Source organism: Cololabis saira, chromosome 10 (genome assembly GCF_033807715.1).
Source record: "Cololabis saira isolate AMF1-May2022 chromosome 10, fColSai1.1, whole genome shotgun sequence".
NCBI classification, from domain to species: Eukaryota; Metazoa; Chordata; class Actinopteri; order Beloniformes; family Belonidae; genus Cololabis; species Cololabis saira.
Genome location: NC_084596.1, coordinates 39,279,713 through 39,300,956, shown reverse-complemented (window position 1 = coordinate 39,300,956; position 21,244 = coordinate 39,279,713). Strand labels below are relative to the sequence as shown.

The 21,244-nt window shown below is 41.1% G+C and overlaps 2 protein-coding genes and 5 non-coding genes across 7 annotated transcripts; all 7 read right to left on the bottom strand.

Annotated features, from left to right (window-relative positions):
* Positions 1–12,287: 12,287 nt before the first annotated feature.
* On the bottom strand, positions 12,288–18,739 carry eif4a2 (eukaryotic translation initiation factor 4A2). The gene is made up of 11 exons (XM_061732871.1): positions 18,624–18,739; positions 16,848–16,905; positions 16,623–16,755; positions 16,177–16,316; positions 15,614–15,782; positions 15,206–15,315; positions 14,292–14,435; positions 13,802–13,939; positions 13,603–13,692; positions 13,265–13,344; positions 12,288–13,181 (listed from the first exon to the last, which is right to left on the bottom strand). The coding sequence occupies exons 1-11, from the start codon at positions 18,650–18,652 to the stop codon at positions 13,037–13,039; spliced, it is 1,236 nt and encodes a 411-aa protein (XP_061588855.1). The 5' UTR covers positions 18,653–18,739; the 3' UTR covers positions 12,288–13,036.
* Positions 14,061–14,244, bottom strand: LOC133453181 (small nucleolar RNA SNORA81). Its single transcript, XR_009783306.1, has one exon. It is a non-coding gene; the product is annotated as a small nucleolar RNA SNORA81 (small nucleolar RNA).
* Positions 14,984–15,162, bottom strand: LOC133453182 (small nucleolar RNA SNORA81). Its single transcript, XR_009783307.1, has one exon. It is a non-coding gene; the product is annotated as a small nucleolar RNA SNORA81 (small nucleolar RNA).
* LOC133453183 (small nucleolar RNA SNORD2) lies at positions 15,872–15,950 on the bottom strand. Its single transcript, XR_009783308.1, has one exon. It is a non-coding gene; the product is annotated as a small nucleolar RNA SNORD2 (small nucleolar RNA).
* On the bottom strand, positions 16,501–16,573 carry LOC133453184 (small nucleolar RNA SNORD2). The gene has a single exon (XR_009783309.1). It is a non-coding gene; the product is annotated as a small nucleolar RNA SNORD2 (small nucleolar RNA).
* LOC133453185 (small nucleolar RNA SNORD2) lies at positions 16,998–17,070 on the bottom strand. The gene has a single exon (XR_009783310.1). It is a non-coding gene; the product is annotated as a small nucleolar RNA SNORD2 (small nucleolar RNA).
* A 1,545-nt stretch (positions 18,740–20,284) lies between the features above and the next one.
* setd9 (SET domain containing 9) lies at positions 20,285–21,179 on the bottom strand. Its single transcript, XM_061731264.1, has one exon. The coding sequence runs from the start codon at positions 21,148–21,150 to the stop codon at positions 20,302–20,304; it is 849 nt and encodes a 282-aa protein (XP_061587248.1). The 5' UTR covers positions 21,151–21,179; the 3' UTR covers positions 20,285–20,301.
* Between the last annotated feature and the right edge of the window lie 65 nt (positions 21,180–21,244).

The window sequence follows — 21,244 nt, the reverse complement described above, 5'->3', positions numbered from 1 at the left end:
TCCAAATGCTTAAATCGTCTGTGGTCACATAATTTAAGTCCACGTGAGAGGGCTGAACGTCATTTCCTGCTTTTAGAATACCCATCAGCAGAGACCCCCCTCCAGGTAGCCCCTCTAGGCCAAAAAATGGTAATACAGTAGTAATGGAAACACGTGCAAGCCGCCCGGCCCTGAAAAATCTACTCAAACTCTAGTGGACACATGCCTTTGCAGTTAACTCTGCAGAATCTGGCATCGATAAAACTAACATCGCTGATAGATTTGAGCTTTGACAGTAGGCAAGTTCCACCCATGAGGTCATCAGTCAGAGCAATGAGACATGGATTAATGAAGCACAAAGGCAGCTACAGTCTGTTTGGCCGCAGCACTACGACTGACTGACCCACATAGGTTCTGATTCCCGGACGAGCCAAACGAGGGAGCCGTGCACGCCCCTATGACGTGAATGCCCTCAGACCAACCCTGAGTGCATATTATCGCACCCATGTTGCGGGATCTCGTTGACGTGTTCGCGCACATCAGAAAACAAAGCTTTTCCTAACTAATCCACACAAAGGCCCTGTCCCAATACTCCCACTAACCCCTACTTTTCAGCCCTACCCCTAAATTTTGCGCGTTCCCGTGAGGGTAGTGGTGTCCCAATTCCTCTTTCCACTTAGGGGGAGTGGAGAAAACTAGTGTAGTGGCTATGAATCTGTCCCTACGGATCGAGGGATTTCCGATGCTCACTAGCTGATCTAGGGCCAGAAAAATGTCCCAGAATGCTTTTCGTCGTCATTTGCGGACTGAATAAAAAAAAAACCGTGGCGGACATTTCTTATTTTTTAGTGAATAAAATCAATATTTTGAGTTAGTTTCTGCATAAAAATGCGTTTTGATTACATTTCTAGCAAGAAATATATATTTTACTTTCATAATATTCACTCAGTGAATGTACATCACTCGTTTGCCCGTTGTCGCGAAGTCTTTTTCAAACCTCGCCAGAATAAAGGCTGATTTATGGTTCCGCGTTACACCAACGCAGAGCCTACGGCGTAGGTTACGCGGCGACGCGCGCCGTACGCCGTACGCCGTACGCCGTACCATACGCCGTAGGCTCTGTGTCGATTTAACGCGGACCCATAAATCTGCTCCAGAGCCGGCAGGCAGAAATCCCGAAATTTTCGGAGCAAATTTCTTAACAGGCGTAGCTACAACTGTTAGATTTCCTCTATTAAACCAACATTTATCTTCCTAAATGATTTATTTCAGCCAGCGGTAATTCTCCACAGAGCTGCAGGTTTCTCCCCGGGACGACGGCGCAGGTTGACCTACGTCAGCTGCTGCTGCTCCCCGGTCTCATCATCGCCAAAAACATCAGATCAAATTTCTTAACAGGCGTTATTTGGATAAACTGAGCCCAGGTTGGGGATCTTAACGGTTCATTTTACACCTGAAAAAATATAAAAACTTAATAAAGTGGCATATTAACAGCGCTACAGCTGAAATTAAAACAGCTTTTGGCTTTCGGCTTCCTGATTTTAGGGGTGGTGCTGAAAGTAGGAGTAGTGGGAGTATTGGGACAGACCTGGGAAGATTTCAAGTGCCCTAAAATCTGTCCCTTTTTTAGGGGTAGTGATTATGCCACTTTTCCACTAGTCTCACCTCAGCCCGGCGCGGCTCGACGCGGCTCCACCCGTGTGTTTTTGCACAGCCAGATGAGAAGTGTGCAGGTTGGGGTGAAGCTGATGTGACGTACTCGATTGCGCAGCACCTTTGTTTGTGTCGGCGCAGATGAGAAATCAGCTGGAGCCGCGAGCGGCTGAGAAAAAAACAGCCCGTCTACATCGCTTTTTTAATTTTTTCTCGACAGCCACCAGGTTTATGAACATCTGCACCTCAGAGTTGGATCACCAAACAGACGTTTGTGCTGTATAATAAAATCGCTGCGAGTCGCCTCGCGCTGACTCCCGCTTCCTGATTCAAACATTTGACGGCCCCGCCCCCCGACCAATCGGTGGCGAGGAGGGTGGTGACGTCAGAAATAGTCCCTGCTCAGCCCTGGTAGAACCTCGCTAGAATGGTTACAGAAAAATGTATCGGCTTGGAGCGGCTCTACCCGTCTCAGCCCTAGTGCAAAAGGGCAAAACGGGTAGAACCGAGCTGAAGTGATACTAATGCAAAAGCGCCAATAGTGAGGGAGGGCTAGTGGAAGAAAGTAGGGCTAGTGAAGAAACGTAGGGGGTGTATTGGGATTGGGCCAAAGACATCCACTCTCATCTTGGTTACCAGGCACCACCAATCCTTTGTTCTCGCTGGTTGTGACGAAATCTCGTCCACCTTTTTTCTTTTTTTTGTTTTAAACCTAACCAGGCCAGGGACAGAGCTGCACCGCATTGACCCCCCACCCCCCCATTCCCCACCCGCAAGGGCCACTAGAAGCCCATTGGTTTGGCTGCAATAGACTGGTGACCTGAACAGAATCTCAATTCAATTCAATTTTATTTATATAGCGTCTATTACAACAGAAGTTGTCTCTAAGATCTTTACAGAGACCAGAACATGACCCCTGAGCAATTATTACATAAACATAACATAAACAATGGCAGGTAAAAACTCCCCTAGTGGGAGAAAAACCTTAAGCCAAACAGTGGCAAGAAAAACTCCCCTTTAGGAGGGAAGAAACCTGGACCAGGACCAGGATCATAAGGGGGAGTACAACACAGACAATAAACAAGCAATATTTACGTTAATTATTAATAGCTATAACACTTCTGGGAATATACATACCAAGGCCATATTCCTACAAATCTAATAAATAACTCATAAGAATGCAACAAGTAACAATAAAACACCATGCTAAATTCATATTTATATTTTCAGCAGTATGTGAAGTTGTCAAATTCTTCCTTCAGTTATTTAGGCTAAAGGCATAGAGTAACAAACACTACTCTATAACTATAACTACAGGATAACACTTTCATCAATAATTGTTTAGAGGCTATTGAGCTCTACCAAACCACAACAAATGTAGCTGCACACATTAGACGTATAGATGTGTATATGTAGCAAACATGAAAAACACGGACCACATGAACAAGGAAGCTAACCAGGATGGACTATGGTCTGGTTATCATAAGGGGGAGTACAACAGAGACAATAAACAAGCAATATCTACGTTAATTATTAATAGCTATAAAACTTCTTGGGAGGGGTGCTGCTGCATGCTGCAGGTCAGAATGCAGCTCCTGAAGCTCTGGCCTGCAAACATGCACAGAAGAGAAAACGAGGGGGGCATGATGAGGAACGATAAAAATGATTACAAACGAAAGACACAGATAATAATGTTAACCACAGAGCTCAGAACAGCTTCCAAAAAGATTCAAAGTGAATTCCAAGGTTGAGGTACTTCAGTGTCAGATCCCACCATCCATTGCTGTTTGAGCCAATTGGATTAACACCCAACCCGACCCGACCCAACCCAACCCAACCCAACCCAACCCAACCCAACCCAACCCAACCCAACCCGACCCAATTGAAAGAGAGGGGGTATGTTAATGTCATAATAGCTCGGGGTCATGTTCTGGTTCTCTGGAAAGCGCCTAGAGACAACTCATATTGTAATAGATGCTCTATAAATAAGATTTAATTGAATTGAAGTGTTCCTCTTGTAGCTACATGGGTAAGGCACTAAACACTTCAAACGTTACTGTAGTTATGATAAAGGAGCTGCTGAGGACACAGTAGCCAGTGAGTCACATCATAGAAGTCATCCCAGGATCAGATAGAGGGATTAGTTTCAAGGACAATACCCACCCCAGACCTTTGGCTCGCCTACAGAATTGTGCTGCATGTTACTGAAAATAGTGCAGTTAGCAGTGTAGCAGCGGAACATTTTAGACGCTGCCACCTTAGTTTTCTGAAACCGTGCGTACATCAACCAGACCATAGTCCATCCTGGTTAGCTTCTTTGTTCATGTGGTCCGTGTTTTTCCTGTTTGCTACATATTCACATCCACATCTATACGTCTAATGTGTGCAGCTACATTTGTTGTGGTTTGGTAGAACTCAGCAGCCTCTAAACAATTATTGATAAAAGTGTTATCCTGTAGTTATAGAGTAGTGTTTGTTACTCGATGCCTTTAGCCTAAATAACTGAAGGACAAATTTGGCAACTTCAAATACTGCTGAAAATATGAATATGAATTTAGCATGTTGTTCCGTCTCATAGCAAATTTTGTAAACAAGAATGGACCAAAATATCTCCACAAATACGTGAAAAGACAGATGAAGTCGCCACCTTTAGTTTTTGCTGCTAAAGTCATATCTACAAACCGCTGAATCAGGGGTCAGGTACTGTTGCCCTGTGACCGTTTCTTCCAATGGTTCATTCGACAATAAAAAAATAAAAAAGATAAGAAAATGCATTGTTGCATGTTTATCTGTGGTTGCATTCGCCTGAAACTAACAGGCCCCATGAGCAAGGGATTCTGATCGTGTATTTAGAGAAAAAGTACTTTCCTTTTTGTGTGATAGCAGTCATCTGTGGTTGCTGATACGCACAAGAAAACGGCCAGAGGCTGCAGAAATGAGCCACCATGTCAGTAGATTTCCAGTAGATTTTGCAAGGAAAATTTGAATGCAAATGTCATGGCAATGTGGGGCTAGGACTGAGTTTTGCATGATAACTACTTTTCCTTTAGAGCAGAATGACCAGACAACACCTCAGAGCGAAAGTAAAGGTGTTGTGAAAGCACACCTTGACGCTAGTTTTACATCTGCGGCCACAACTGTAACCATCAGTGGTTTATCGAGACGGGATAGAAGAAGTGATCACTTGAATTTGGCATCTGAGTTTATTGAATGAAACAATTATAAAGTTAAGTTTTCAAATCCATAAAAATGTTGTCCAGATCAAAAATACACTTCATATTGATAGCAGAACATTCACTGATATTCACACAATGCGTCTTATCTTCACCACATCAAGTTTTACATGTCAATGTTTGCAGACACTTAATCCTAAATCGCTCGAATAACGAATATGTTACCATCAGTGCTTTTCCTTAACGGACAATCAGCGGTTGTGCACCTGGTGCTCATGCACATCTCAGTAAACGCCATTTAAAAAGGGTATAAAGGATATCTAATTCAATATTTACTTAGTATCACTGAAGCAGATCATAAAGCCATGTGTGTCCTGATGTAAGCCCTGTTCAATAGGGTTAAAATTCATATTTAGGGAGTCCATCCCAGCTCTCTTCAGGTGAAAGAAAGGTGTACAAATGTTGACAATCACTCATATGGAAAACTGACGCGTGTTTGGACTGAGGGAGGAAGCATGACTACCGAGTAAAAGTCCACACAAATCGTCTAGCTGTTGAGCAACAGTGCAACTGTGTTTAGGTGAAGGGGAAATGACGTCTGACAAAAGACGTTTTCTCCCACTAATCATCAGTAGATGAGTGAGCCAGAGAAAGCACTGCAGCTGACGTCAGGAGAAAGAGATCCTTCAGATGTAGATCCTTCAGACCTCTACAGGAGATCCTTCAGACCTCTACAGTAGATCCTTCAGACCTCTACAGTAGATCCTTCAGACCTCTACAGTAGATCATTCAGACCTCTACAGTAGATCCTTCAGACCTCTACAGTAGATCATTCAGACCTCTACAGTAGATCCTTCAGACCTCTACAGGAGATCCTTCAGACCTCTACAGGAGATCCTTCAGACCTCTACAGTAGATCATTCAGACCTCTACAGTAGATCCTTCAGACCTCTACAGTAGATCCTTCAGACCTCTACAAGAGATCCTTCAGACCTCTACAGTAGATCCTTCAGACCTCTACAGTAGATCCTTCAGACCTCTACAAGAGATCCTTCAGACCTCTACAGTAGATCATTCAGACCTCTACAGTAGATCCTTCAGACCTCTACAGTAGATCCTTCAGACCTCTACAAGAGATCCTTCAGACCTCTACAGTAGATCATTCAGACCTCTACAGGAGATCCTTCAGACCTCTACAGTAGATCCTTCAGACCTCTACAGTAGATCCTTCAGACCTCTACAAGAGATCCTTCAGACCTCTACAGGAGATCCTTCAGACCTCTACAGGAGATCCTTCAGACCTCTACAGGAGATCCTTCAGACCTCTACAGGAGATCCTTCAGACCTCTACAAGAGAACATTCAGACCACCACAGTAGATCCTTCCTGCCAGCTATAAACCTCTACAATGACTCTTTGAAGAGACTGAAATCATGAGTACTCCCAAAGCGATTCCTAACGCATTTCTGTACTGAATTGTTCTCTTCTTTGTCTCCTTAGTAGATATCCCTAGAGAATCTCTCCATGTTTGTTGGTTTTCCTTTCCTGGCCCTCAACACTCCCTGACTCTTGTTCAGCTGGACTTTCCTTTTCTCTCTTTTTAGCTCTGTTTAATTAATTTTGTCCTCTCCACGCTGACCTTATGCTTGCTGACGATGGGGTATTTCACCAAACAGAATACTCAGTGGAAGCTGTTGGATTCCTTATTCCTTCTGTCGGTCCTGCCGTGGTGATACAGGTTCCTGCGGCAGATGCTGCCCCTCTTCTTCTCCTGTGTTCTTTGTGACGGGCAGCACGGTGCTGGTCATCCCCGACACTTCACAGCAGGAAGGTTCAGGTGGATCTCCGTTCAGCCGGGTCTCTGTGTGGAGTTTGAATGTTCCCCCCGTGTCTGTGTGGGTGGTCTCCGGGTGCTCCGGTTTCCTCCCACCCCAAAAACATGTTGGTTAGGATAATTGGTGATATTAAATCCTTTATTTTCTGTAATGCAAAAATGTCATACATTCTGGATTCATTACAAATCAACTGAAATTTTGCAAGCCTTTTATTATTTTAATATTGCTGATCATGGCTTACAGCTTAAGAAAACTCAAATATCCTATCTAAAAAATTTTGAATATTCTGGGAATCTTAATCTTAAACTGTAAACCATAATCTGCAATATTAAAACAATAAAAGGCTTGCAATATTTCAATTGATTTGTAATGTACGGAAGAGTATTAGGGCCACTTAAAAAAAATAAAAAGAATTCTGAGAAAAAAGTCAGAATTCTAGGCCACTAAAAAAAAAATAATAATAATTCTAAGAAAAAAGTCAGAATTCTGAGAAAAAAGTCAGAATTCTGACTTTAATCTCAGAATTCAGAGAAAAAAGTCAGAATTCTGAGAAAAAAGTCCGAATTCTGAGAAAAAAGTCAGAATTCTGACTTTTTTCTCAGAATTCGGACTTTTTTCTCAGAATTATTATTATTTTTTTTTAGTGGCCTCAGAATTCTGAGAAAAAAGTCAGAATCCATCCATTATCTATACCCGCTTTATCCCTTACAGGGTCACGGGGGTCTGCTGGAGCCTATCCCAGCTCATTTCAGGTGAGAGGCAGGGGTTACACCCTGGACAGGTCCAGTCCATCACAGGGACACATATAAACACACAAACCATGCTCACAACCACACTCACGCACTACGGGCAATTTAGAATAACCAATTAACCTAATATGCATGTTTTTGGACTGTGGGAGGAAGCCGGAGTACCCGGAGAGAACCCACGCAAGCACGGGGAGAACATGCAAACTCCACACAGAAAGACCCCTGCCAGGCCTGGGAGTCGAACCGGGGACCTTCTTGCTGTGAGCAACAGTGCTAACCACTAAGCCACTGTGCTGCCCCAAAAAAATAAAAAGAATTCTGAGAAAAAAGTCAGAATTCTGACTTTTTTTCTCAGAATTCTTTTTATTTTTGGGCCACTTAAAAAAAAAAAAAAAAGAATTCTGAGATTAAAGTCAGAATTCTGACTTTTTTCTCAGAATTCTTTTTATTTTTTTTTAAGTGGCCCAGAATTCTGAGAAAAAAGTCAGAATGAGAAAAAAGTCAGAATTCTGGGCCACTTAAAAAAAAATAAAAAGAATTCTGAGAAAAAAGTCAGAATTCTGACTTTTTTCTCAGAATTCTTTTTATTTTTTTTAAGTGGCCCTAATACTCTTCCGTAGTAATGAACCCAGAATGTATGACATTTTTGTTTTTTTAATTGCATTACAGAAAATAAAGAACTTTCACAATATTCTAATTTTCTGAGACAGTCCTGTATGTCTGTGTTGCTGCCTGAAGACCCAGAACCACACACCGCCACATCAACAACACACTTTTATTAATTTAAAAATTGTATATATTTTTTTTTAAATAGAAAATAATACAGTGCAAAGCTAAAAAGGTGGGATATTCTCTTTAAAAACCTGACTACCTTAATACCACTGATGGCTTAAATACATAAGAGCAGAAACATAGCACTGCAGCTCATACTGTGTAGGAGGTTTCTATCTGTTTATCTGTGTTCGTGCTTCACGTCTATTCTGACGTCTGTCTGTTCACCACACGAGTTCCTGTGAAGCGGATACTAACCGCAGGACACAACGAACAAGTTACAGATAAACCAAAGAGTACTCAATTCATGGCTGACTACTCTCTTTTTTGCATATTTGAATAACACCATGGTGTCGGGCCGTTCTCTTTACTCTTCATGTGTGTAAATGTCATTATAATTATTGCAATTAACATTGTTCTCTTCTGTGTCTCTCTGTGTCTGTTGGCTTTTTTTAAATAGCTTTGTTTTATATTTCTTTTCACCCTCCACTGTGGTTGATGACACTGAGGAATTTCAACAAAGTGAAGATTCCTTAACAGACAGTTTTTTACGAAACGGCATCATATGAGCTTTTAATTTGGATTCTTTTAGAATGAACTGGAATATAATTGAGGTAAACTGCTCTGGCTTTGGTTGGATGATGTTGGACTGCAGGGTGACGTGCCCCGAGATTAATTTTGTTATGAATTGGTGCTTTACGGGTAAAGATGAAAGGTGAGCAGTGTGATGGTTGATGTGAGCCCACCCAGATGTTCAGGACTGTGCTCACCTAGTTCTGCGTGGTTTGTGGGTGATGAACGCAGAGCAAACACAGATGGTTCAGTGGCTGATGTTGAAGCATTATAGAAGACGGAAGACGACGACTGTCCACTAGAGCCTCCTGATGGACGTTTTATACAAAGTTTTCCATGCCTGTAACGCCGTTGCTGTTTGATTCTATGGCTGATCGGTTGAATTACGTTTTATTTACCTCCTGGCAGAGAGATTTTCCTTCTCCATCTTTTCTCCAGCTGTTGAAACACATACGGCCAACGGGAAGAGATAAAATCGGCCTACCTGACATTTTCACCGGTTTATTCTTGCAACATCAATATTAGTTAACTTGCAGTTGAAACCAGAAGTTTACATGAACTGTGCAAAAATACATAACATTTTTTTGTCTCACTGTCTGAAGTTGAATCAGAATAAACTTCTGTTTCAGGTCAGTCAGGATTACCAAAATTATTTCATTTTGCCACAATAATGAGAAAGACAATTTCTTAGAGAATTTTATATTACTTTCCTCGAGGTCAAACGTTTGCATACATTTCCGTAGTATTTAGTTTTATTTATTATTTGCCTTTTTTGGCCCATTCCTCCCGACAGAACCGGTGTAACTGAGTCAGGTTTGCAGGCTTCGTGATGGCCACTCCAAGACATTGACTTTGTTGTCCTCAAGCCACTTTTTAACTATTTTGGCTGTATATTTAGGGTCATTGTCCATTTGGAGGCTCTGTTTGCACCCAGGTTTTAGCTTCCTGGCTCACATCTTGAGATGTTGCTTTAATATTTCCCTGTAAAGTTCTTTCTTCATGATGCGTCTATTTTATGAAGAGCTCCAGTTCCTGCTGGACCAAAACAGCCCCACAACATGATGCTGCCACCTCCGTGCTTCACAGTTGGTATGGTGTTCTCAGGGCTACAACCTTCCCCCTTTTTCCTCCAAATGTAACGTTGGTCATTATGGCGCCAAACAGCTCCATTTAGTTTCATCAGACTGTGGTCTGATAGACATGTCTCTAGAGCAAGGATCGGCAACCCGCGGCTCCAGAGCCACATGCAGCTCTTTAGTGCCGCCCTAGTGTCTCCTGGACCTTTTTCAAAAATCTTTGAAATTTTTTTCTCTTTTTTTCTTCTGTGTTACCTTTTTTTCTTTTTTCCCGTTTTTTCTCTTTTTTTCTTTTTTTTCTCTCTTTTTTCTTATTTTTTTCCTTTTTTCCTCTAATTTTCTTCCTTTTTCCTTTCATTTTTAATCTCGATATTTCGGCTTTTTTCTCGAAATTTTGACTTTTTTCCTCAAAATTTTGACTTTTTTCTCGACATTTCGGCTTTTTTCTTGACATTTTGACTTTTTTCTCGACATTTTGACTTTTTTCTTGACATTTCGACTTTTGTCTCAAGATTGTATTTCAACATTAATCTTGAATTTCGACTTTTTCCTTGAAATTTCGACTTTTTTTTCCTCGAAGTGCATAATGAAAAAAAAAATCTTCCCCCAGTTATAACTAATATAGAAACATGCAGCATGTGTTGTCTTCATTCTAAGGCTGATACAAGACTTTTCATTTTTTGCGGCTCCAGACATATTTGTTTTTCGTCCAATATGGCTCTTTCAACATTTTGGGTTGCCGACCCTTGAACTAGAGGTTAAGGTCTTTGTTTTGATGTCTTTTTGAAAACTGTAATCTGGCTTTGTTATGTTTCTTTAGGAGTAAAATGGCTTCTTTCACGCTGAGTGGCCTTTCAGCCCATGTCGGTGCAGGACTTAACTATGGATAATGACTCTCTTTCCAGCTTCATCCAACATCTCCACAAGGTCTTTAGCTTTTGTTCTGGGGTTGATTTGAACATTTTAGACCAAAACACGTTCATCTCTGGGATACAGAACCCGTCTCCTTCCTGATTGGTGTGATGGCTGGACATTCCCAAGACGTTTAGACGTGCGTATAATTGAACAGATGAACGTGGCACCTTCAAACATCTGGAAATTCCACCCATGGAGGAACCAGACTTGTGGAGCTCCATGATTTTCTCCTTGGCTGATTTCTGATTTTGCCATGATTTCAAACAAGGAAGCAGGGTCAAATACATCCCCAGGTGTGCCTTCAATGAATTCACGTTAGATAACTTCCAAAGAGCTTCCAAACCCATGACATCTGGGCTTCCCCACATTAAAGATATTGTACTTTGTGTATGTAAACTTTTGACTTCAAAGAAACATTTTCTTAGAAATTGTATTATTGGAGCCTTTTCCAAAATAAAATAATTTTGGTAATCCTGACTGACCTGATTTAACTTCAGACAGTGAGAATAAATGTCTTTTTGCAGTTTGTGTAAACGTCTGGTTTCAAGTGTAGGTCAGTGTTCAGTCCATTGTTTTAGACGTGTCCTGCTCCAACACATCCGACACAAATGAACGCGTCATTAAAATACTCGTGCAAACCTTATAACAATGATCCAGTTATATTAGTTGAGTTGGAGCAGAGAAACGTTGAGCATGCAGGACAGTGGGTCCCGGGGACTTAAGACTGAGGAACATGAGCCTGGGATCTGAAGTTGAGCTGACTGCATGCATTCTTTTTTTTTTTTCCAGGGAATGTGCCCCGTGCCAACAGACGTGGAGAAACATGGGGGGCTTTAATAGCACAAGGAACGGTGCAGTGTAGTCTCAAGGAAATGAAATTCTCACAGGTTTGAATCAAGTGAGAATCTCTGGATGGGACCAAGAATCATCAGGAACCCAGAAAAGGAAGTTCTACCACTCAGTCAAATAGTTTTGAGGGTTTGATTTAACTGGCTTAAAAAAAAAAAATTCATGCTGGATTCCTTTTCCCTTCTACTCAGCTTTTTTGGTTATTGTTCCAGTTGTGCATTGTGAACGTGTGCTAACGTGTTTAAGATGTACTCTGAATACTCCGGTACTGTAAATGTCAGTAACATTTAACCTCGAGTATCTATCCTTTGACTCAAGTGACTAACGTGAGTACTGTCTCCACCCCTGCTCATAGCACAGGTAGAATCACGATAATCGCATTTGTGGTTCATGATCCAAGTCCCTGCTTTACAATTTAATTAGTTTAAAGGTTTCAGGAATAGCCCCATCAATCTTAAACCTTTCAAATTTTCACACATCTGCAGACAAGATGTTCCAAAATAATGGAAATAACCTTTTCCTGGTTTCCAGTTGACATTTTAGTTTAAGAACCAGTTTTTTTATTGGAGAGAAACTGATTAGAATAAAAACTGGTTGGTATTTAAAACAATATTGGGTACCGGAGACTGATCCGGGTTTTGATCCCTGCTGCCAGACGACCAGCAGGGGGAGCTGCTGCACCATTTTGCCGACAATCACTTTGAAATTGATCAAGTTCAAAAAACGTTTTCTTTTTTAATGGCATTCAATAAAATTGCAGATCTGGTCTTCACTCAGAAAAGCAGCTACCAACAACTCAAATACAACACATGTGCAATACTTCACAACAAAATAAGTTTACTTACAGCAATATAAGTTTATTAAGACATTCATACAATTCTGGGGAGGGGGAAATCTCAAGTCAATCGAGGGTAAGGGGAGACGGCAATATATTTAAGGATAAAACCACGTCAGCAAAATATAGCCAACCGGTGAGGAACTCTGATATAGCAAGTTTGATAAAAAGGTACATTTAAATTAAACACTCAAAACAAAAAGTGAATCTACAGTTTAACATAAGTGCCTATTGAGCAGCCACACAACACATCGCACATATGTTAGCATAACATAATGTGCAGACTTTATACAGCACTTATACCTTTTAGTCCACAAGTAAATTACTAAATGGTGAAGAACATTGAATACACGCATATTAATCGAACATGGAAAGAAACAACCGATAAGGATCTTAACATTTACAGACCCCATAACTCTGTAGCTCCAACCAGCCAGCCGACCAAGTTAGAACCTACAACTGTCCAAGAGGGACCGCTATAGAAGTCTCCTCGCTTTTAATGCATACCAAAATCCTGATACAGAGTTTAGCATTGAGAAGTATTTTCCCCCTCGAATAATAAGCACAATGCAAGTGGACGATCGCTATCACTGCGTAAAAAAAAGAAAAAAAAGTGTATATACCAGGGTTCAAATCAGATCAGCCACATTCATAGGCATCTCCTCCACAGTTGTATTGTAAAATGTCTCAATGTCTCGAAGAATCCTCTTGTCCTCCTCAGTGACAAAGTTGATAGCAACTCCTTTTCTGCCAAAGCGGCCGCCGCGGCCGATTCTGCATAGCAAGAAATGAGTCGCATTAGTCTCGTGCAGATTAAATGAGGGGTGCAACATGAGGTAGAACGTAAATCAAATTACCTATGAATATAATTCTCACGATTTGTAGGAAGGTCATAGTTGATGACCAGGGAAACCTGCTGCACATCAATCCCACGAGCCTTCGAGAGGAAAAACAAAATCCATATTACAAAAGCTGTGAGACGCTAAACACATGGTGCATTAATAATTTACCAATCATATCAATGTTGCTCGTTATTAAGTAACAGATTCCTACAGGAGAGGCACCCATTGTGGAGAACGAGCCATGATCTCCCAAAAATTTGAACTGCTTGGTTACTGGAGAACTGTTGCAGGATTACAAATATTTTGGGCTGTAACTTGTACACCAAGTGCAATCAAATACTTGTGAAACTAACCAGAAGGTCAGTGGTGATCAACACTCTGCTTGAGCCGGACCTGAACTCTCTCATAATGACGTCTCGCTCCTTCTGATCCATGTCACCATGCTGTCAATTGAAAAACAGTTAAACAAAAGTGCACCACTGTTGACTTGTTTTTTTTTTTCTTTAATCAAAAAAAAAAAAAAAAAAAAAAAAAGCCAGAAACAATTCATACCAGAGCAGAAACGGTGAAGTCTCTACCATGCATCTTCTCTGTCAACCAGTCCACTTTTCTGCGGGTGTTGAGGAAAATGACCGCCTGGGTGATGGTCAGAGTCTCATACAGATCACAAAGCGTGTCCAGCTTCCATTCCTAAAGACATTGACAAAAAAAAGACAAAAAAAAAAAACACCAAGTCATTATGGTTGTGTGCACCAAAATATCCTGAAAACTCAAAGCACAACTGGAACAACTTTTCTGCAATTGCACATTGACATGTGACACATGATCTTGAGAAAGAGGAAAGTGGACATTAAGAAAGAGGTCCTTCCAACTCTCATTTCCGACCATGTGCCTTTCATCTCCTTCCCTGGTGTACCCATGCTGACACGGCCACGTGAGCTACACCTGAAAGGCTTGGCTCCCGTAGTTTTAGCAGGGTGCTTTAAAGAGAAGGGAACCATTTTTTTTTTTTTTTTTAACAGCTGCTTACAATTTAACCAACCTCTCGCTCCACATTGATGTAGAACTGCTTGATACCCTCGAGGGTAAGCTCCTCTTTCTTCACCAAGATGCGAATGGGGTCTCGCATGAATTTCTTAGTCACTTCCAACACGTCAGCTGGCATGGTGGCAGAGAGCAGGACCACCTAAAGAGGACATGATAGGTTGAAGAATGATGCCTGAACGTCAGTTAAAAAAAAAAAAAAAAAACGAAATTTCGGCACACTGGCATAAATATCCGTGCTAATTTTTTAAAATATACACTTTGTACTGGAAAAATCTAAATCACACAGAAAACACTCGGATGTAATAAGAAAGATTTTGCTTTTAATTAAATTTCCTATAAAAAAGCACAGTATATTAAAAAAAAACACTTGTTTCTGTTTATCTTTGTAAAAAAAAAAAAAGGTATTAAAAGTATCTTACATAATTTGAAAAAAAAAAAAAAAATTTCAAGGCAAGATCCTGAAGAAATATATTTTACATAATTAGAGTGTAAACAAATTGCATATTTCCTTTAAAATTAACTAAACTGATATTGGATTAGATAATAGTAAAAGAATTAGAGAAAAAATGTTCCGCACCGTTTGTTATTTTGAGCGTGCGGCCTGCAAGAAAAAAAAAAATTGGCCTAATCGGGCCCGCTAAGCAAAATGAGTTTGACACCCCTGGTTTAAATCTTTTCACTGCTGTGAATTGTGGCACGTCACCTTGAGACAGTGGCCAATGAACATTAAGAAAGAGGTTCGACCACATCTCATTTTCAGTGCAGTGCACATTAGTCTCCTTCCACGTGATACTCTGCTAGCATTAGTGCATGAAACAGAAATTCTGGTTCACACAATTATAGCAGACTTCTGTAGATGCAGAAGTATTACAAATATAACTCCACTGCCGTTTCTAAAAACAGACTTACTTGAATATTTGTGCTAAGCTTCTGGAAAATCTCGTAGATTTGATCCTTGAACCCACGACTCAACATCTCATCAGCTTCATCAAGAACAAACATCTTGATCCATTTTGGGGCTGCAAAAACATGGAACACATGGTAAAAAAAAAAAAAAAAGGTCCATGTGCTGTTCAAATACATCTTTTCTTCAACTATCTCTTTATCAATGTTGCTCGTTATTAAGTAACAGATTCCTACAGAGAGGCACCCATTGTGGAGAACGAGCCATGATCTCCCAAAAATTTGAACTGCTTGGTTACTGGAGAACTGTTGCAGGATTACAAATATTTTGGGCTGTAACTTGTACACCAAGTGCATTCAAACACTTGTGATACCAACCAGAAGGTCAGTGGTGATCAACACTGAGATACTTACAGAGATGTCTCCTGTTCAACATGTCGTACACACGGCCAGGTGTGCCCACCACTATGTGAGGGGCCTCGGCCTGGAGCTTCTGAATTTCACTACGGAGATTAGTCCCTCCGATACACGCGTGGCAGGTTGCTCCCATGTAGTCACCCAGAGCCAAAATTACCTTCTGGATCTAAGGAGTGGAGGAGAAACACCGGTTCAGGGTTGTGTGCTACAAATAATCCAAATCCTGTTGACTCAGGACTGTAGAATAACTGTTCAAAGTGATCAGTAAAATAAAAAAGAAGATCTCTCCATTTCAAGAGTCAGTCCCGAAAGATGGTATACCATCACATCACCCAGTTTTCCACAGAAATGTACAAAATGAAATGTAAGTAAATCCATAAACCTTTAGATCGATGCAGCCATGGACAGAGACTACACCAATCTTAAGAGGATGCTCTCAATAATTCAAAGATTTGAAAAATGTTTAAAAGATGGTACCTTAGTATCTGAACAAGTGTCCTCAGCATGCTGTCTAGGTCTGAGACACTGCTGAGGTTATCATGACCTCAGGAACAGCATACCTGCTGAGCCAGCTCTCTGGTAGGAGCCAAAACCAGAGCCTGAGTCTCCTTCTGCTCAATGTCCAGCTGCTGCAAGATAGAGATGGCAAATGTGGCCGTCTTGCCAGTGCCTGACTGGGCTTGGGCAATGACGTCATTGCCTGTCGGCAAGGGAACAAAGATAAGATGTTTTCATAATACAAGCTAACACAATGTGTGAAATGTCCATTGTAAACCAGACTGGTGTCACTATAGGAGAAATTTCACACTAGCTCAAGTTAATCTGCCCCACAGGAGCTAATCAATTTAACAAGAGTGTAATGGACAAAGCAAGGTTGCAGTACTGAGTGATCAGTGAGATAAAAGTTTTCCCCACATTTTGGGTAAGTCCCGAAAGATGGTTACCATCATTTCACTCAAATACAAAACAATCCATGATTAATAAAATAATAATAATAATAATGTACCTTTGATGCAAGGGATGATGGCCCTCTGCTGAATAGCAGACGGCTTTTCAAAACCATAAGCGTATATTCCCCTGAGAAGAGTCTCTTTCAGGTTCATATCGTCGAAATTATCCGTGATCTCATTCCAGTTGCTCTGCAATGAAGAACAGCACGTGCGTGTTAAGGTACCTGACAACATTGCTAGCTCTGTAGTAAAGAGACTATTAAAAATAAATTTGTATTTACCTCAATGATACCATCAGGCTCCATCCCATCTGGCCCCCCATGGTCTCTATCTCTTGAGCTGGTAAAAAGGGATGGAGATGAGGATTAACAAAGATATTTAGACCTAATTTCTTTAAATGGGGTTCCTACACAAAGCAAGGTTGCAGTACTGAGTGATCAGTGAGACAAGAGTTTTCCCCAGATTTTGAGTAAGTCCCGAAAGATGGTTACCATCATTTCACTCATCTACAAAACAATCCTTGATTAAAAAAAAATGTATTATGTACCTTTGATGCAAGGCGAGCTATGTTATGGAGAAGATCTTTCTCCCTCAAGGTTGAGAAAGAAAACTTTTATGAGATCTGGTCCAAATGGACTGAGTATGTGAAACCAATCACATCTGATTTCATGTGATTCAATGATTGTAAACATGAGTGCGCTCCCTGGTTCTGTTTTTTATTTTCCGTTATTGTTTCTAATTACTGTTCATGAAAAACGCCTGGAGGACAATAGGGACAAAATCATTCAAGTTAAACATTGAATGAAAAAACGTTAGATGGAGACCTGCTGTTCAAAATAAAGAGAATTAAAAAAAAAAATTAAAATAAAAAAAGCCAAGCACATTTCAAGCCTGGAACACATTGAAATTCAAGCCCCCATAGGAACCCTGTTAATATAGAAGTATCTAGCGGGATTCCCGGCATCCAGGGCCCTGAACTAGCACGTCTGGCTATCCGCGTCCACGACACGTACTTGCTTAAAAATAAATGCATAAACTAGATAAAGCGACGGATCCACAGCACAAACCACCAGTGCCATCGGCGTGGGCGGGACCCGGTGTTCTGCCAACCCTTGCTTCCTGCCGAGAAATGCTAGTTGGTGGTTCTGCGCATGCGCACAATGGATTTTCAAAGTTTGATTGCCATGGCCATCATTTCTTGCACGATGTAAAATTGATAATATGGGATGTTGAGTATTTGATCCTTCAAAATACACTACCCATGACACGAATTTCATTACAATTTGTGGAAAAAAAAACCAATTCTATTGCTTTATTTGATATTAATTCAGTCATTCGCCTTTAATTAACCAGGCAGGTCATTAAGAACACATTCTTATTTAAAATGACGGCCTGGGAAGCGACAAGAACCACTTGTGGGGGAAAAGGAAGTGGGTTAGGGAGTACAACAGTAAAATTGTAGCTCTACAAAAAGGTAGAAACCCATTAGGTAGCATGTTTTGTCAGAGCAGCATAAATGGTCAGAACACGGGTCTCCGGTGTCTTGGGCCGGAGCCCCGGGGGACCACGTGTCACATTCCCAGAGCCCGGACCAACGACCCCCACATGCCTCAAGTCCTGTAACCTCTTAATGTTTCAGCTCTGTAATTCAGAGGGTACGAACAGATCAGAAACATGTTGAAACTCCAGCTCCAACATGGAGCCTCCTCTCCTCCCTGCGGGCCAGCATGTCGGCCTGGGCCAGGCCCAACACAGGCTGATGGCTCACCACAGCACAGGCCGCAGCCGCCAAATAAATAAAAACAAAACTAATACGTTCTGCTTCATTTTACGTTAGTAATGTGACAGAAAAATAAATAGTCATATTTGAGCAGAATGTTGTCAGCTGTGGAAGCAGGAGCTGCAGCAGCTGACAACCAATCACGACGAAAACAGCCGAGGCCTAACCTACTGGATAACGACTAAATCAAGCTGGTATGGTCCTCTGGAAGTGTGATCATGTTTAAATACAACAGACCATAGAATATAGTCTTTAAAGGGGCTAACTATCGTGTTACCTGTTGTAGTCAGCAGAGTCACTAGACATGGTCCGTTCCCGACTGCAGCATGCGACTGAAGAGATCGCTGATGGCGGTGCCGCCTGCCTTTATAAGGCCGCGCTGGATTCACGGATAAACAGTATGCTCACGGTCTTTGGTGAAACATTTTGGTTCTGTGACTCATGTTTGAATCACACAACACTTTTACCACAATTTGATACATCTAAACGTACTTTTGGACACATAAAATGTTAAAATCGACACAGACTATATTACTCGGCGGAAGGATAATGCAGTAATAGTTGGTGCGTAGGCTGCTACGGTGTCCCTGATGGGTCAAAAGTCTGAACTGACGGTGTTGTGCAAGTTTTTATGAAGCCAAATGAGTTCGAGCAAGTAAATGTTATATTAGAAAATAACTCAAATATCTGAATATCTGCATCCCAGTTATCATCCATTCATATTAGTGTCAGGACATTTACAAGACTACTCCTGTAAATGTTGTCACAGGTTAGCTTTTCGGTTCATTCCAGTTGCAGTAATCATTCTGTGTGTGGAGTAGGCTAATGCCAGATGCTGATTTGAACTATTATAAGAATACAAATAATTTTTCTATGTAACTTTTTTTTTTCTTTTACACAGGGGGGGGGGGGGGGGGGGTAACTAAGAAATGCTTCCTTCTTAAGACAAAACCTGTTGGATTAGTGATTCCAAATACCAATTTTACCTCGTTTTTCTCTTTTCACCTCTTTTGTATATGTTGTGTGTTATTTCTTTCCTGTGTCTGTTGCCTTTTTTTCCAAATAAAATTGTTAATACCTGCATCACCTTTGACACTTGGAGGAGTGACACTTTGATCTGGCTTAGACCTCATTAAACCACAGTCACTTCAATCTAGTTTTCCCCTTTATACATCTTTGTTAAACATAATAGTATTTCGCACTCAATAAACATCCAACATTTGAGCAGCTGATGTTATTGTACAGCAAAGTTAGTTTCATGTCCGCGTTGGTCCGTTGATAACACTGATCTGAAGATAGGTATCGTTATGAGGCAGCAGTGCAAGTAATGTATCAAATGAGAGCCGTAAAATGCCTTTCTGACTCCCAGATAAGAATTGTGTTTCACTAATAAACGAATAAAACACCATACAAAGAATATACTGCCTTTATTCCCGTGCACTTGTGATTGTACAGAGTGGTATAAATATAGGCTGTGCTATTAATCGATTTTAAATCTAAATCGGATTTATTAATCACAATTGATGTTAAAAAAGGAAAATCGGAAAATCGATTTTCCTTTTTTGCAGCTGTCTGCATTACAGACAGAGCCCGTCTAGTCATCTTTGTTTGGTCAAGAAAATTGTAAATGTTGTCACTTTACTAAACTTAAGGAGGATTTACAGTATCTTTCAATTGCACTTCATTCCCAATAGGGACATTTGTTTGCTATTTTTTCTTTAAAAATAAAGATAAAATATTTGAAACAATTTATTCCATTGTCTTTTGTAGTTTTACCAAAAAAATCGAAATCGAGATCGAAAATCGCGTTTTCAGAGAAAAATATCAGGATTTTATTTTTGTCCAAAATCGCCCAGCCCTATATAAATATAATCATTTTTTTAACTGAATGCAATGGCATAAATTTAGAAATGTAAAAAAAAATGGCCACTTTTCAGCTGGCTTGTCAAAATACTTTAATGCACAATGGTATAGTAGTTGGAGAAGAGTTCCTCCCCTGCTGTAATGTCTCTGAGTGACACAAGGACAACACAGCGTAGAGGCCTCTGCGTGTCCTGGCTGTAGTTGACGTTGGGGAGAAACTGGCGAAGCTCAAGTGGGAACCTGTCTGGCACGTCGTACTCCTGGTAGCAAACGTTTGCAGGCATTTCGTTGGAGCAGTTGTTGACGTACTGACCCACTGCCAGTGGATTTTGCGGACTGTTGGTCAGCCAGCTGGTGTCACTGGTCAGGAAAGGACCCAGCCTGTCCCGGCCACTGCAAGACCTGAACACTATTCTGGACAGGCCTTTGTCATTCCCATCAATCAGCACGCCATCGATGCACCTAAATACAAAGGGGTTTCTGATGGACTGGAGAAGAATAGGGTGATAGGGCTGATAGACTGTGCCGGGATACATGGCAACTGTAGTTCCTTTGGGGACATCTCCCTTGATGACAAACACCCCGGTTCCTGCAGAGGTCAGAGAGCTGGGCCTCCGCTCAATGCAGAATCCCAAAGTCTGTAACATAGCTTGTTGTTCACACACATGGTGGCCACCATAATGCTTATTTTTCCCTGTCACATGTGTTAGAAAGTGTGCTTGATCTGGATTGATCCCCCCGTGGTTGTCAAGCAGGACTGTGAAAAGCTGCAGCAGACTCTGTGAAACCTGATCATCACAGATCAGCTTGTCCTCCGAGCGTCCCGCCACCTTGCGCAGAGTTTTCTCATTTTTAGACAGGTTACACGCAACCCAGGGCACAAACCTGTGTCGGTAAGATTTCCATTTGGTCTTAAGTCTCCTAAGAGCTGCTGCAAACATCCAGAAACACGTAAGATCAGTTAGATGAGGAAGTGCTTTACTTTTGCAGACTTTTCGTATTACTTCCGGAAGGTTGCCTTAAGAAATAAAGCAA